This window comes from Limulus polyphemus, unplaced genomic scaffold, assembly GCF_000517525.1.
Source record: "Limulus polyphemus unplaced genomic scaffold, Limulus_polyphemus-2.1.2 Scaffold169, whole genome shotgun sequence".
NCBI lineage: Eukaryota > Metazoa > Arthropoda > Merostomata > Xiphosura > Limulidae > Limulus > Limulus polyphemus.
The window spans coordinates 856277-872854 of NW_013665779.1; the positions used below are offsets into that span (position 1 = coordinate 856277).

Consider the following 16578-nt stretch of genomic DNA (forward strand, 5'->3'; position numbering starts at 1 on the left):
AGCACTATTTAAATAAAACTGTTTTTGGAAATACTGAATTGACAGCAAGGTGATGTGAATGTCTCCCGTCATAACGCTTTCTATGTGCAAAACGTGCTTATGTTTGTGTGTTTATTACAAGAAAAATGGCGCAATAATCATTAATTGTCAATTTTCGTCATTAAATACTAAACCAAATACAAAATAAATAGCACCATTAAATTTCTTGTCAAAACTTGGTTATTATGAAGTTATTTTAAAATTTGTATGTTCAACCGTTTGGTTTCCTATGGCGAACAAAATAAACAAACTTCCTCTTATATATATATATATATAGATTATCCGGATGACGTTTTGTTCGTTTGTTAGTTTTAGGATATTCACGCATAGCTACACAAAGGTTATTTACGCTAGCTGTCCCTAATTTTCAACTGATATATTAGAGGGAAGGCAGCTAATCAACAGCACCCACTGCCAACTCTTGGGATACTCTAATCAAAATGTGGTATTTGAGCTTCACTCTTACGAAGCACCTACGAGCCCAAAATGCGTAGCGATGTTTTTATTTTTGAGGCAGACTCAAATCGTGGTCTCTCAAACCTGTTAACCAAGACTTTAACCACTAGGCCTCCCCGGCGCAATCGGGCTGATTAAAGATATTAAGTCCTGTTCTTGTCTTTTCCCCAGCGATAAGCGAAAACTTATAACACTCGAATTCGGAGTTCGATCCCTGCGACCTGTACAGCGTAGGTAATCCATTGTGCAGATTTATGCTAAAACAAAAACAATAAACTGATTTTTTTTCAGATGATCGAAACATAGAAGAATACCGTAGACTTATAAGTGAATTTATGTTGTACGAGTTACTGTATTCAAAATAACTCAAGAACTTAGAACGCTGGAATTCGTGGCTCGATCCCTACCGACTACAAGACACTGATAACCTGTTGTGCAGCACAACGTGCGCTAAAACATAAATGTTACTATTCTTATCATGGGTCAAAACAAAGAACGGTGTCGTAGACTTACAAGTGAATCGGTGTTTTATTAGTTACTTTATCAAAATTCGTTATTTTTATCATATACTTAGAGTATATTGGAAAAGGGAAATTTTTAATTGCATTAACCTATATTCCTGCCACCGATAACTGTTCCTTAACCTGTTATACCAAAGACTGTTTACTCTCCCATACAAATGCTCTTAAAATTGTCTAATAACTTACTAACTGTTCTTAATAATGTCAAGCAGGAGGGGTTAAAGAGCTTCGAAGGCAGAAAGTGAAGAGGTTTTTGATGTTTTCAAGGTCTTATTGTATACTATATAGCTATGACAACCATGAAAAACGAAGTATTGGACAGTTCTGAGTTTTTCAGCCAAATATAATTATAGTGATTAATCGAGAAAGGTTTCAAGTGAAGGTTTAATGAGACTTAACATGTGTTTCCTTAAAGCACATGATCTGTTCTTTTAAACATATACCGGAAAAAGGGCGGGATGAAAATATTAACAACTAGGTGGGTTTTATAAGCTGTTACATCAGCTCCACTGTTTCTTTCTAAAACCGTGTGTTTAAAGAGTTACGTTATAATCATAGAGGCGTGGTCACTGTGCTGAATGAATTCATCAGTTGGACTTCTTAACACTGGCATTTATTCAGTTTTAGTGGCATTATGTTCTATACTTTGTTCATCAGCAAGTACTCTAGGAAACCAAATAGGTCCTGATGCATCTTCTGGGTGACCCTGAGGTTTAAAAGCATGAATATTCGTTGGTGCGTCATCGATGACGTCACATTACTTATGGTGTTTCTACGCGATTCACATTATCTGTTGCGTTATAGTATGTCTGACCACTTTTCTGTTAAATGTAGAAAATTGTACAAGTTTAAACCTCATTGAAGAATAGCTCAAGGTAAGTACGATTTAGGTAGGAACATGATTATTCGTAGATTAATGTTTTGTTTTTGTCATTGCGAAAGAGTTTCAGGCTTTCAGCTGCCCATCTAAATGTAACACTCGAGAAATTCTCAGTTAGCTGGTTAAAGGTATCGGTTTGTTACTTGGTACGAGCTAACGAATTTCTAGGTTACAGGTCACACACCTGTAATATGAAGAAAAAACATCATAAAGTTTACAATAATGGGGTGGAAGGGGGAGGTAGGAATTAATATACTACTCTAACGTTTGATTAAAAGCCAATATATCACAATCAGTTTGAGCTCTCACCAACTAAGACTGTCTGGGCCACTGATCATTGCTGACAAAACTGCAGTTCTCGGTTAGCTGGTTAAATGGATCGGCCTGTCGTTTAAATTGTGAAAGTAAAAAAAATAAATAATTGAACTGGTATTTATCTTCAAGTTTCTTTTAAGATTTTTTAAAAAGGTTGAACATAATTTCGTTTTTCTAATTTCTTATCTTCTATTATTTATAAATCTTAGACTACATTTCATCATACCAAGAGAAGCAAGTTAAGCTTAATGTCAAGATTTGAAGTTGTGAAAATTATTTTGTCCTAAAAGGTTCTGTTGATTAGTTAATCTTGCAAAACACCATTTCTTTCTCGTGCACCATAATTCATTATTGAGTTTTACATCTTTTATTTTTGCTTTGAGAATAACATATACTTATTGGAATATTCGTCTGAATTTTGGCGTTCCTACATAACGGTAGCTGTCGCTGTATTTACGACTCTATCATCGTATCTAAATAAAAGTATTTTACTTGTTATCCTACAACGTTCGCTTTATAAAAATGAACACATGGAAGCTAGATTGGCTTATGTTCTGTGACATTATGGAGACAGTTCTCTTCTTTGACCAAGCAAAATAATAAATCGCGTAAAGTATGTAGACATGTATGACGTGCAAGAACGAGAAATTATCTCTCGTCGTTCATATGTCATATGAGAACTCTGTTTCTTGTTGTTCAAGCTCGGTTTAAAACGTTACACATACGTTATCATAATCCTGTTGAACGAATGGTCGAGTTAGTAACAGTAGAGTGATTGAAGTCTCAGTTTGCTGTAGCCTGTGTCCACGATAACCTAGGTATGTATAAAATTGAATTTTTCTGGCGTCTTTCGGGTGATACAGCGAAGCTCATACGAACACGTCTTGTGTACTTACTTGGCCATCTAATTTTAAGGCACAGCCCTAAATGTTTAATATTACTTTATTAGTATTAATCATTATGTTCACGTTTCTAAGCTAAATTAACACGTTTAATTCGCGCAACCAGTAAACTGAGTTTAATTATATTACTGTAATTAGGCTGCTAACTACAAGTACAACTTAATTTTTGGCTTAAAATCGAATAAAGTTTCTTCAGGTTACAGTAAATTATAAATTCCGATATTTGGTGAAACAGGCAGAGAAGAACAAACCATTTTCAGTTAAAGAAAGTAGGCATGCGGAATATCTGATAAAATAATTTCAAAACGTTAGCCACCTTTTACTTACCCCATTTTTTAAACTTGCATCCTCTAAGAAAGAGCCTTTAATTCGTACTGTAAAAATATATGCCAGAATCCAATAGATGGTTATGCAACGAATGTTTGTGTAACAGGAAAAGCGCATTAATCAGCTTAACCACAGACATTACAGGACGTTTATGGAAATAACATACTTGTACACATCTATACGTCCATATCAAAAAGAGTTCCTTTATAAGGATCGACCTTTTAACATTCCATTCATTTGGTTAAACCACATCTTGAAATTGAAGACGATCTTAGATGAAAAAGAAAATTACATAATGCACATGGTTTGCAGTTAGCAAAAGAAAAATATCCAAAAATTTCGAAAGTCAAGTAAAAAAAACTTTAAAAAAGTATGAAACATGCCAGAGACTCCCGCTAATATTTTACTAATTGATATTCGTTTGATTATTATCTCTCTTGGAGAAATTTTAGACTGAAATATTTTTGTAGCTACATTTTTTCATGAATTAAGGTTTAAGATTTATATAATTTCAGAAGAAGAAATGTAACCTTACTCCTATTGACCATATTTTATTATTATTTATTTTATATAAAGAGAGAATATAAATTGACATAACCACGTTAATTTAGTGGTTTAAAATTTCGAAAAAATTACGCGAATAGCGTATCTTACAAAGGAATAAAAGGCGTATGGCAGGCGTTGTATTATAGAAATTCTCCAACATGTATAATTCAAGTGATTTGTAAAGGAAAAAAAAAAAAGACGTAATCTTGATAATGTTACTATTAAATATTGGTATGTATTTTAAGTATTTAAAAGTTTATGTCGAACATTTTGTCAGAACATGAATTACTGGATGGAACATAACGGTACTAATAGTGATGTAGTGTCACAAGTAAAACTTAGGAAATTTCCTCAATGTCATGAAATAGGGGTCTTCAAGATTTAAAAAAATTATAAAAAAAAAGCGAGAAAGAAAAATTAATAGTTTTGAAGTGAGTCAACTTGTATTTGTTATTCTTAGTACCGTGTGTATGAATGTGTGGATTGATTCTTCATAATATTCCTGTTGCCTTAGTCAAGGCTTAGTGTTTTTCTGTTATGGGACAATCATACAGGCGTCACTTAATAATTCAACGAATAAAAATGTGAATGTTACCATGAAATTTATATATTCTGAGTGATCAAAAGTCTACAACGAACATTATGCAACAAAATGTTTGTGTTGAATTTCAAGCAAAGCTTTTCGAGGACTATCTACGCTAGCCAACCCTAATTTAGCAGTGATAGACTAGAGGGAAGTAGTTAGTCAACACCACCCACCGCCAACCATTGTGCTACTCTAATCGATCTCCACATTATAACGCTTCCACGGCTGAAAGTGTGAGCACAAATGATGACAGGATTCGAACCTGTGACCCGCAGGTTGCGAGTCCAGCGTCCTAACCAACAGCCGTAACAAAAGAAGTTACTGGATGGAATGAAACAGTATTAATTGTAAAGTTGAAGGGAAGTCGTGGAAGAGCTTGTAGAAAAATGTCCTTTTTACCTAATCTGTTCTATAACAACTAACAAAGCAATTTCTATAATTATTGGAACACGGAAACGCTGTTTATATGAGGGAATAGTGTCCAACAACTCTATTTCAGGGATGGGCGTGGCCGGTGGTTATCGTACACGAACTGTGCATTCAAAGATGCGTGATGTGCGACTGTTGTTACAAAACCGCGCTCTGCACTTTGGGGGCATGGGTATAAGTACGTTGGTCAGATGCCATTATTCGATCACACAAGAGTAGCTTAAGAGTTGCTGGTAGATATTGACATTAGCTGCCCTACCCCTAGTCCAGCGCATCTCAATCCACGTGGTAGCCTCCTTTGGGAGACATCATATGCTTGTATTTTTGTTTAAGGAGGGTGGGTGATTAAAAGAAAAAATGCTGCTAGAAAAATTACCCAAGTAACAAAGTAAGATATCTCGAATAACACTTTTATTCATCTTGCCAGGAGCACCCTTAGCAATCGTGACACGACAGACTTCCGCAGTGTTTTTTCTATCTGCAATCTCTCAAATCGTAAACTTTCGGGAGGAGCTTTTTTATGTGTATTTATTTTTTGTTAAAGTTAGGGAGGGCCCGGCATGGCCATGTGGTTAGGGCGGTCGACTCGCATTCTGAGGGTCGCGTGTTCGAATCCCCTCACACCAAACATGCTCGTCCTTTTAGCCGTGGGCGTTATAATGTACGATCAATCCCACTATTCGTTGGTGGTGCCTTCCCTCTAGTTTTGCGCTGCTAAATTAGGGACGACTAGCGCAGATAGCCCTCGTGTAGCTTTGCGCGAAATTTAAAACAAAACAACCAAAGTTAGGGAGTATCAGTGTGACAGTTTCGCAACACTGCTCTAGTCTATCAGTTCAAAATCAACAACCGGCTAGACCTTGTGTAGCATGGCACGAAATTCTGAAACCATTTCTGCATAACGAATTCGTGATAAACCCACAACTATCCTGTTTTTTTTTAAGGCTTCCTTTACTTTAAAACAATTCGTTGCATTTTCCCATGTGAAGTTGAATTTGTTTTTTAATTTGTATTTCCTTTCATGAAAATTCACATAGAGGTCTGAATTTCTATTTTTCGTTGTTTTTCCTACGAAACACCTACAATTTATTGCATTTTCGCTCATTTTCATGTAATGTTTATATGATTTTCACTAACATACATTTGACTGCCTGCAATAAGTTATGAACATTGAAACTGTAATCAAAAAGTATTTGTATACTTGTCCTGATATACAGGGTGGGCTTTAAGTTTACTTAATTAATTAATAAACCAATGGCTCATTCAGTCAGTTATACAATATAAAACATAGTATGTTGTTACTATAGCCACACAAAGATGAATGAACAAATTTTACGTTATTTTACGACACTTTCCTCCCTTTAAGTAAGTGTTCAAAGTGCCTTCCTTCCTGATTTATATCTGCAGGTTTACGTTCTTCGATTATTCCCTACACCGCAAAATAAGTTGGTGTCAAAACATGCGAGCTAAACAAATTCTTATGTAAACTTACTTACCTTGTATATATCCCGGTATACTCCAAGCTCCGAAAGCTAAGGTTATTAGTGTAAAACATAACTTAAAACTATATTTTCTAAATTACATTAATCATAGCTTAAACATATGCTTCAGTGAAGATTTGGCCCATCTAAAAGAATATGCATGTTCAATTTGTATTTAATGTTTACTGTAAAGCGCTTTTGAAAAGGAATGTCCAGTGAGGTGTGAATGAACAGCTTCCTCTGTGTTCGATATGTTTTATAGATTTGATTGAATATGTAGCTATTGTAAATAAAATACCAATACAGACACACAAATGAACAAAAACAAACCCAAACAAAAAATCTAATCAAAGACGCTACACAAGTCAAGAGGATTCCCAGGGTACAGGCTATTATGTGGGATATAAAATGTGCCAAATTATATCCCACATTACAGCCTGTGCCCTGAGGATATTCTTGACTTGTGCAGCGTTTTTGATTTGATTTTTGTTTGGGTGTGTTTTTGTTCATTTGGATGTCATTTGTCACAGGTTTGGATTTGCTGTTTTTAATGCAGTTCTTCTTTTTCATTTTGTTTTGCTTGACTCTTTGAGTATTGATTTTCTACACACACACGCTTTTTTTTATTTTTCAGAAGTTGATGTTTATTGTTGGGATTTTTAAGTTCGTGTTTCATTTATCAATCTACTAAAAGAACATAAAAAAAGGAAATACATATCTATATAAAGACAAAAGAAGAAAAAAGGAAAGAGTTAAACATTAGTAGAAACCTGCAATATTACCGACTTGGACGGAGTTTGAAGATCGATTATAAATCCTGATGGAAGATGTTAACGGAACTGAAGTTATCCTAGAGATACCAAGGTATCCTCGTGGTGCTACAGTATTTGCTGCTGTTTGCTGTGTTATATTCATCATCATTGGGCTGCTGGGCAACTTTTTGACGATCCTCGCCCTCTGTCGGAGCGTAAAATTGAGAAACGCCACCACGGCGTTTGTAATCAGTCTTTGTACAACTGACTTCCTGTTTTGTGCGATTAATTTACCTCTAACAGCATCACGGTACATCCACCAGGCTTGGTTGTTAGGAGAAACAATGTGTTCTCTGTTTCCGTTTTTCTTCTATGGAAACGTTGGGGCTTCCCTCCTGTCTATGACAATGATTACAATCAACAGGTAGGTGTGCATTTGGAACAGCATATTTTCTTTGAGGATTATTTAAAAAAATATATAACAATACATTCGTTTATTTTCTTTTATTTATCTGTTTTAAAGTGTTTAGATTTAAATGATTAATAACAACTTTTTGTTCCTTAAACAATTTCTTATCAATAAGTATTGTAAAGCTTTTCAGTCTTCCTTAAAATGAAAAAAATACTTAAGATGACGTATTTTATTGTTAACTTGTTTTATTTAGTTTTTATAATTTTGTGTTGCTTTAATAAATAACTGGTTAGCTGATAAATATTAAATTGACAGTTGAGATGACTTTGAAATTCGTAATCAAGACAGGGTGGTTAGTGTTTTCACTATGTGTGCTAATTGTGGAGTCTGGTGGATTTGATAATTTATTACCAGTTCTGCTTGATACTCCCATATGTTCGCAGGTGTAATTGGCGAATAGTTTTGACAATGTAAGTAGCATTACAGCCACCACATATGTATTTATATACGATTCTGGAACGCATAGTGGTAGGTAATAGGTCTTACAGTTTCAGAAGAAGAAGAAGTATGCTATCTTAAGTATCTTTTATTTAAAGATTATTTCAGATTAAGATTGATTTGATTTACACAAAAGATTAGTTTAGTGCAGTATGTTTATCAGTACGCATTCCAAAAGCCGTTGTGCCGTTCCCAATTCCGAACTACCGACCACGGGGAGGAAACTGGCCGGCAGCATCCACTTTTAATCTACTATTATGTATCTTTTTATTGTATATCTTAAAATTTTAATACCAATTACCCAATATAAGTAAGGTGATTTTAATTACCATGTCCGCTTATAATAAGCGGAATTGGGCTTTTTTTGTTCTTAGATCGCTTATCTGGGCTTCTTTTGTAATAGCTCACTTCAACACACAGTAAAATGGTTCGAAGAGTGGTTTTGTTGATTGATTGGGCCAACGAATAGTCTACACATTATTCAAAATTTGGAATCATCCTATTCCCATTCCTGTTCATTTAATTTAAAAACATACCAACAACCACAACTTTCCTGACTTGCCCACTTGACACATTCTATATACCAATTAAGCCATCAAAAAGCAGTTTTGAACGGCAGTGCCGCTTATTTTTTCCGAGACTTGGCAACACTGATTTTAATACTATTACTTCTATTATATGCTTGAGGGGTTTGGTAACGGCCTCGGCACATGCTCTCCTTCTTCCAATAATATCCTCAATATTTTCTTTAATGATAATAATAATAATAATACCCATTCAAAAAGTAGCGTCTATTCTTTTTACTTTTTAAATGACGAGGAAATTAACCAAGCCAATTTTGTTTTTAAATTTACACGCTGTGTTAGGACATATACATTACATATTTAAACATCTTTTAATTGTTTAGCATGTCTACTTGTTAAAGCAACTATCGTTAAGGAAAACTAAAAATACAATACGTATCTGCACTATTAAAACCATAATTGTCAGGTGGTTAAACCGGAATAAGCATACCGACATACAAACTCAGTCTAATCTTCGGCGTTTTTAATTTGCGCCTCAGTACTTGTTGCGAGGTTGTTCTTAAATTTTTTAGGTCAAGAGGTCGCGGATATCTTTAAACTTTACGTTGTGTTGTTAATTGTTACATGATTGGTTAGTTGGTTTGAAGTTGAACACAAAGCTACATAATGGGCTATCTGTTCTCTGTCCACCAAGGGCATCGAAACCCGGTTTCTAGCGCTGTAAGTACGCAGACATGCCGCTGTGCCACTGGGGGGCATTGTTATATGAAGTTGGTGTTCTGCATACATGTGTAGACACACCAAGTCTTACTATCGAGAAAATGGATATCAGAAAAATTTGCAAAAATCCGCGTAACTCACAGGATTCCCAGGAAGATGAATATATCAAGGATGCAGGTGGAACAAACGGGAAGCGCCGAAGGATTGAAGATGAAATAGTCGTACGTGAAGACTCGACAGAGGACAGACTATAAAACCAAAGAGGTTGTGTAGATACTTCTGATCAAGAACATGAAGATATGTTGGGCGAACCCACTAGCATTGTAGAATTACACGAGCCGAGCAGCATTGAAAAATCAACTCTGCCCAGGTCGACTCTTGGAATAGATGGTGCGGCTGATATATCTCGAATGCCCGACAATGAACCGATTCGACCTGGTCTTAATGAGCCCTTCCGCTTTCCAAAGACTTATGGACGAAAATTCATACCTGAATGGTATAAAGCATATCCTTGGTTTCATTTGAATATTTCGCATCTACTGACAAAGTTTATTGTTTTGTGTGTCTTCATTTTACTACAGGCGCTAAATATCAAGGTGAGCAAGTGTTCAATACATGGAAAAAGTGCACGGTTGGATCTCTAAAAAACAATAAATTTCTCAAACACAAGCAGTCTGATGCAATTATGATGCTTATTTCAAATCGAAGCTTTCTGAGAAAACAGTAGTGGATCGCGTCAATGAAGCTCACCAGCTGATTGTGGGAAAAAAATGAATAGGGAGTACATCAAAATATTTGCAGATACGTTGAGACTTACAGCTGTCCAAAACATAGCTCAGAGGAGTCATTGTGAAGGAGACACAGCTGAAAATAAAGGAAACTTTTTGGAAATATTAAACTTCTTAAATCCTTATTCCCGGATTCTAAATGAACAACTGTGTGAAGGGCCTAAAAATGCCGAATATACGCACTACAGTGTACAAGATACCATTTCAGATATCGTCAGTGTTATAATTTTGGAAGAAATAAAAAAAGAAATAAGAGAAGCTCAGTACTTTTCAATATTAGTCGATGAAACTAAAAACCTATCCAAAAAATAAAAAGAAAAGATGAGTTAGGTACTTTAATGATTCTGAAGTCGCTGATGAACTCGACGCAGAATCGTTGGCCAAATAGATTTTGGAGGAGTTAAAGAACAACGGACTTGATGTCCCAAACCTGATTAGTCAAGGATATGATGACACCACCGTCATAAACGGCAAGTACTCTGGAATTCAACACAAAATAAGACAAATCGTACCTCAAGCCATCTACATTCAACGTTTTGCGCATTGTAGAAAGTGTGAAATGTGTTACCCCTGTTGATGACTTTTTCTCAACGCTTCAGATTTGCTACAAATTTTTAAGTGGTTCTAATGTTGACGCACAGTGGATGCTTTCCAAAGAAGAAAAGACACACACTCATATGAAAAGCCTGTATAATTGAAAAATACGATGGGATTGTCAGATGCGTGCTGTAAGTGGAATTGTAGCAAGATTTGACTGTTTTATTAAATTTCTGCAGCATGTTGACGTAAGTGACAACAATCGAAACCGTGCATTAAATGCCCAGTCCATTTAGGCGCAACTTGACAGACGTTTTTCTACTGCATGCTGTTTCTGAATGATATCTTACAAGAAGCAAAAGGAACGACAGATATGCTGCAAAGTTCCAAGTTGTATTACATGAAAGTAGCAGATCTCATTGAGAGTCTTTTAACAGAGTTGCAAACCTACAGATGTGACGAGAAAGCTGCACATTATTTTTAAAGTTCTTTTGACATCGCTACCAAAAATGACCTGCAATGTGATTGATGATGACACTGCAATTAAAATTGTGGTTTACATTGATTAATGTTGACCACCTTTTCTATTTTTCGTTTCTAGATGATATAATAACAGCCAAAAACTTGAACTTTTAGGCAGGTATGGAGTCATATAGCAAAAAAAAAAAAAAGGTGAGTTAAAACCGGGACATTTGTTATGTCTTGAAAATGAAAAATTTCTTCGGGACAGAGAGGTCCAAACCGGGACGGCTGATTAATAAGGTTAAACCCAATGTTACCACTTTAGACCTAGCTGAATCAACAGTATTAGATAAGCTTATAAACCTAAAAGTATGAAATCCAAACTAATATTCCTAAAAATATCGTGAGTTATCCATTCCAGATTTTAATGTTAAATAAATAATTATCCTATCGAACTCCATGTATTGTCACAAGTCGCAAATTACCTATTCCAGGCTTTAATAATGATAAAATAAATAGATAAGTAAATACAATACTTTGTATTCTGATATTCCTTATTTGTTGTTTCTAATATCCTTAATCATGGTACTTACATTCGGGAAAAGACTTCTAATGACGATTAACTGATAAGCCCATTACTCACAAGAACTTTACTTCTGAATTTTAAGGCTTATACAACATTTAATGTAATACAATCCTAAAACGTCTGACTTTACATTATAGATTATGTCTAGTTTAAAGTTTAAAATATTTGTAATGTAACTGTTCTGAGGTTAATAGCCACTAGTTACGTTTCCAGAGCTACCAACACTCGCTCACTGAGCGTAAGACTTGCACATCTGGATTTATTCTCACGCTCACACGCATTAGTTAAAACATATCTCGTTTTGGTCAAATTATTATGCACCAAGTTGTATCCAAAGGCGAAATTCCCCACAAAACAGGTGTCAGTACTCATAAGTGCACTAAACAACGGATTTGGGCCATATATGTAATTTATACTATCGTTTGCAAAAAAAAAAGAAGAAAATACATGTAACCTTGTTTCTTATAACAACACTCATAGTGAGCACAATTATAAATTTCATTTGATATGTCAAAAAACACTGCTACATTTTTTCCACAAGATTAACTGTTTTGATGGTTTTAAAGAAACATTAAAGGCAACTAATTTTTTTTGCCTTGCTTCCCATTCCGTTGAGTGACAAAAACATTATACATGCTAATCAGTGGCGCATAAAAAGTAGTTGGGCCCCATACAATTATTCTTTTTGTTGGGCCCTGATGTGTAACATGTTTGCTTTTTGACAATATTATGGAAGGCAGGTTGGACGAAAAGCAAAATTAAACTAGAGGTGCACACAGTAGAGCACGTACCTTCGCAGCGTTGATCATATTCGGCTCACAAAAAAAAAAACGAAAATGTGTCCGTATGTCTGTCCTCATCAACGATCACGGACCATATTTGGCAGGACAATAAGGAATAATATTCTATATATATATTCACCAAGTTTCATCAAAATCCGATCATTTTTGACAGTTATATAGCAAAAATAGTGTGAATAATCCGTCTCCATGTTAACAGATAGGGATTTTCGTGACCTTAACCCTCTTAAAAACTAATCACTACTAAGTTGGGTCACCCGACCGTAGTGATTAGTTTTCAACGGTGGATGAAGGTTATGTTTTCATCCCTGTGTGTGTCAGCAAGATTTTTCGAAAACGGCTTAATGGACTTGTATGACCGTAGTGATTAGTTTTCAACGGTGGATGAAGGTTATGTTTTCATCCCTGTGTATGTCAACAAGATTTCTCGAAAACGGCTTAATGGACTTGTATGACCGTAGTGATTAGTTTTCAACATACGTCAGCAAGATTTCTCGAAAACGGCTGAATGGATTTATACAAGTCCATTAAGCCGTTTTCGAGAAATCTTGCTGACACACACAGGGGTGAAAACATAACCTTCATCCACCGTTGAAAACTAATCACTACGGTCATACAAGTCCATTAAGCCGTTTTCGAAAAATCTTGCTGACACACACAGGGGGAAAACATAACCTTCATCCACCGTTGCTGAGCGCTGGTGAGTACAGTCGAAATTTTACTTCTGGTTGTAACTGTTGGTATACACTGCTTCAAATAAGAAGCTTATCTTCGTATGTAGACAATATTGTCTTATGTATGAGGAAACTAACCTTTTTTGGTACAAGAATAGTAAATTCTAGGAGCTGGGTGACAGCCTTATAATCCTGCAGAATACTATCAATAAATACTAAGCAAAATTCATTCAACCTTTAAAATATTTAACTATTTCGTGTATTTACTAATCTGAAGCCATCTTTAATTCATCTCAGAATATTCTCTTCTTCTGAAATAAGTAGGCTCGGTAATTTACTTTAGCTTATAACGGTACGATGAAGATAATGAGTCCGTGAGTGTTATCCAAACAATGTACTTGGAAGGTGACGAATAATAACCACTTGCTAGATAGCTCATAAGAATAATCAATAAACTTAGTAAATTAAAAATTTCATAAGCTTATTAAATTTAAATTGATAGTGTACACAGATCGTATTGGTGAATTTATATTTTCGGTGTATTTGGCAGTTGTGTTCCAGCTACCAGTGTACACTTGCACCTTGTTTCCTCAGCAATTTTCAAAAATTATAGAGCATGGGATGTAAAATGTTTAATTTAGGGGCCGAAGCATTTACAGAAAATAAAAAACAAACAAACAAAAGGAAAAAAAACTGTATGCTATCTAATAATCTGAGCTCTTTTGAAAAGTATATATCTTCCTTCTTCAAGTGATTTGGAGTTACTGAAGTATTTTGCGATATTTTTCTTTTTCGGGGGGTAAATTGGATTCCTTTAATTGTTTAATTTTAGTTTATATATGTTTTTAAAAATCACATAGTATAAGTGAACTTCATATTTATTGGTAAGTAGCTTCTACAAACGATTGTAAATTATCTTTAACATATCTTTAACATTTATGCGCAAGTTATGATTTACATATGGTCTTTAATTACAGTTGATTTTTTGTTTGATTTCTTAATATTTTTAACGCATTTTTTCCCACGGTTTAGATTAATCTTAATCAACCACTACAACCTGTACGACAGAATCTACAAGAAACGTTACGTGGCGCTGATGATCGCCTTTTCTTGGATATTTAGCTTCTCCATGCTTACACCGACATTGGCACGTGCTTGGGGAGAGTTCGGTCTGAACGATGAAACATTTTCTTGTACCATCCTAAGACGAAACGGTCACTCTCCAAAGAAGTTCTTGTTTATCATAGGCTTCTTGGTTCCTTGTGTCGTGATCATTGTCTCCTACTCTTGTATCTTCTACAAGGTAATAAATATACCTGATAGTTCTAGTAATTAATTTTTAAAGTGTGATTACAAAGAAAAACTGAGAATGAGGATGGCCACTCCATTTGAAACAAAAAAATTAAGCCGCATTCACGCTTTAGATGTAGTAAGTTTAAGGTGGGCGTAAAAAACTTAACTTACACAGGGCAGTGAGTATATAACTGTAAGTAGTTGAAAATATTATGTTTTCAAAGCGTTTCCTGGGCTGCTGAAACATTTTCGAGCAGTCTGTCGCTCTGGGTAATTTTCAGTGTAGCTTTTGTCTATTATTTAAATATCTTGAAGTCCAAACTGAGATTCATCATCCGGTGTTTTAACTAAGCCATCTCGTTTCGGATGCTGATTGGCTCACATTATTGGCTATTTAATCAGGGCAGAATGCTGCATACTTTTAAAACATATCAGTTAGTTTGTAAAGCTCAGAATCCATGTACTGTTGGTTTATGATTAAAGTACCTATTTGGAGTTATGATTATAGATTTATTTTTTAAAAGCTGAACCGCGGATTTATATTCCACTTCCTCATAAATAACATTAACTTAAAGATAGTGTGCCATCTAAATTTATTCGGACTAAATGACATGTTCCAATGATAAATACATATAGTATACTGTGTTGTATGGGTGTCACGTTTAGCTTATTAGTACGCACGCTAGCTATTTTTAATTTACAGTCACAGATTTCTTGGACAAAACGTTTAATAGCGAAATATAGCTTGCGATTCAAACATGCGGCGAACAAATAATGTACAGAGTATACAATAGCTCAACGGTCCTATAACGATAAAAAACATGTTTAGATAACTGTGGGAGAGGGGGGGGGGGCAGACCACAGACAGCCCATTGTGCAGCTTTGTGCTTTATCACAAATCGTTAATAAAACTTTACAGCACCACGAGTGTTAGTTACAGTAGTTTAATGGCACGTGTTTGACATATATACACAATAGCCGATTTTATTATGGACTAAGACCGGCGGTAATAGCGGTAAATATACAAAATACCGAATTCAAAGTTACGGTTTAGATTTAATTTTTTTACAAATAATTTTAACGTGTATTTCTTTTTAAATAATCATCAAATTTATAAAATAATAGCAAATATCGACTAACGGGATGATCACTGCTTAATCTCCTTACTTTGTATTTACAAAGCCTTAAATACCGAAATAATTACTTACTGCTTGGGGGAAAGTTAAAACCTCCTATCGTACGTTTTACACATCACACTACTGTAGATAAATTAATTTGAAACCAACTTGTTGCATCTTATCATTCAAATTAAGCCATTCACGATGAAGTAATCCTGAGCTTTATTTCTACTGTAATTTTCTTTCAAAAGAACCTTTTTTTTTTCTTCACGGTATGAATTTCTGTATTTTCAGGTACGTCACAGTCGGAGAAATATCGAGGCTCACAGTCCAACCAGTCAAACAACTCCATCCACCATCACGAGACAAAATACCCAACGAAACGATGAAATTCGACTGACTCGCATGATGCTGATCATCTTCTGCTCATTTATTCTTTGTTTCCTACCCCTGATGGTAGTAAATGTTTTTGACAGCAGAATTAGGTATGGCACATGTGCTAAAATGATATTTTGAACTATACTGTGCATTATAAATACCTGGTTTAAGTGATTTTGTTCTTACCTTTTACTAATTGATGGCAGTGTCAAAAGTCTCCCAACAAATGGGAAGAGAAATTGCTTATTTTACTTGTGTCTGAAGCATTAATCATCATGGGTGAGGAATATTAACTGTCATTTTTACACTAATGTTATTTTAATATGGTGTTGAGACACTTTCCACATTACTGTTACAAGTTATTTTGTATCAGAATAGTTAATTATCAACGTTAAACTTTGGTGTACAGCTTCTAATACAAATAACTTATTACATTATTCACAAGATTTAAGCTAACAATTTGTCAGTATTTTCCTTTTTAGATAAACAATCTCACCCATCTTAAAAATATTATTATTAATCTGTATTTAAAACCTAAGTATAATATTAAACAA

At 34.9% G+C, this 16578-nt stretch overlaps 1 protein-coding gene across 4 annotated transcripts in view; it reads left to right on the forward strand.

The window, feature by feature from the left end:
* The window catches only part of LOC106477804 (protein trapped in endoderm-1-like), a 48791-nt gene that overhangs the window by 16949 nt on the left and 15264 nt on the right, over positions 1-16578 (forward strand). For 2 of the 4 annotated variants that reach the window (XR_002609802.1, XM_013938329.2), the window contains exons 1-4: positions 2861-3029; positions 7117-7658; positions 14268-14538; positions 15941-16131. Coding sequence is in view for 3 of the 4 variants with exons in the window: in XM_013938329.2 (XP_013793783.1) it covers positions 7303-7658; positions 14268-14538; positions 15941-16131 (818 nt within the window). In the remaining variant the exon portion in view is untranslated. Of the gene's footprint in view, positions 1-1569; positions 1892-2860; positions 3030-7116; positions 7659-14267; positions 14539-15940; positions 16132-16578 lie in introns of those variants that run through there. The other 2 variants (XM_013938342.2, XM_013938334.2) reach the window with 2 other exon arrangements.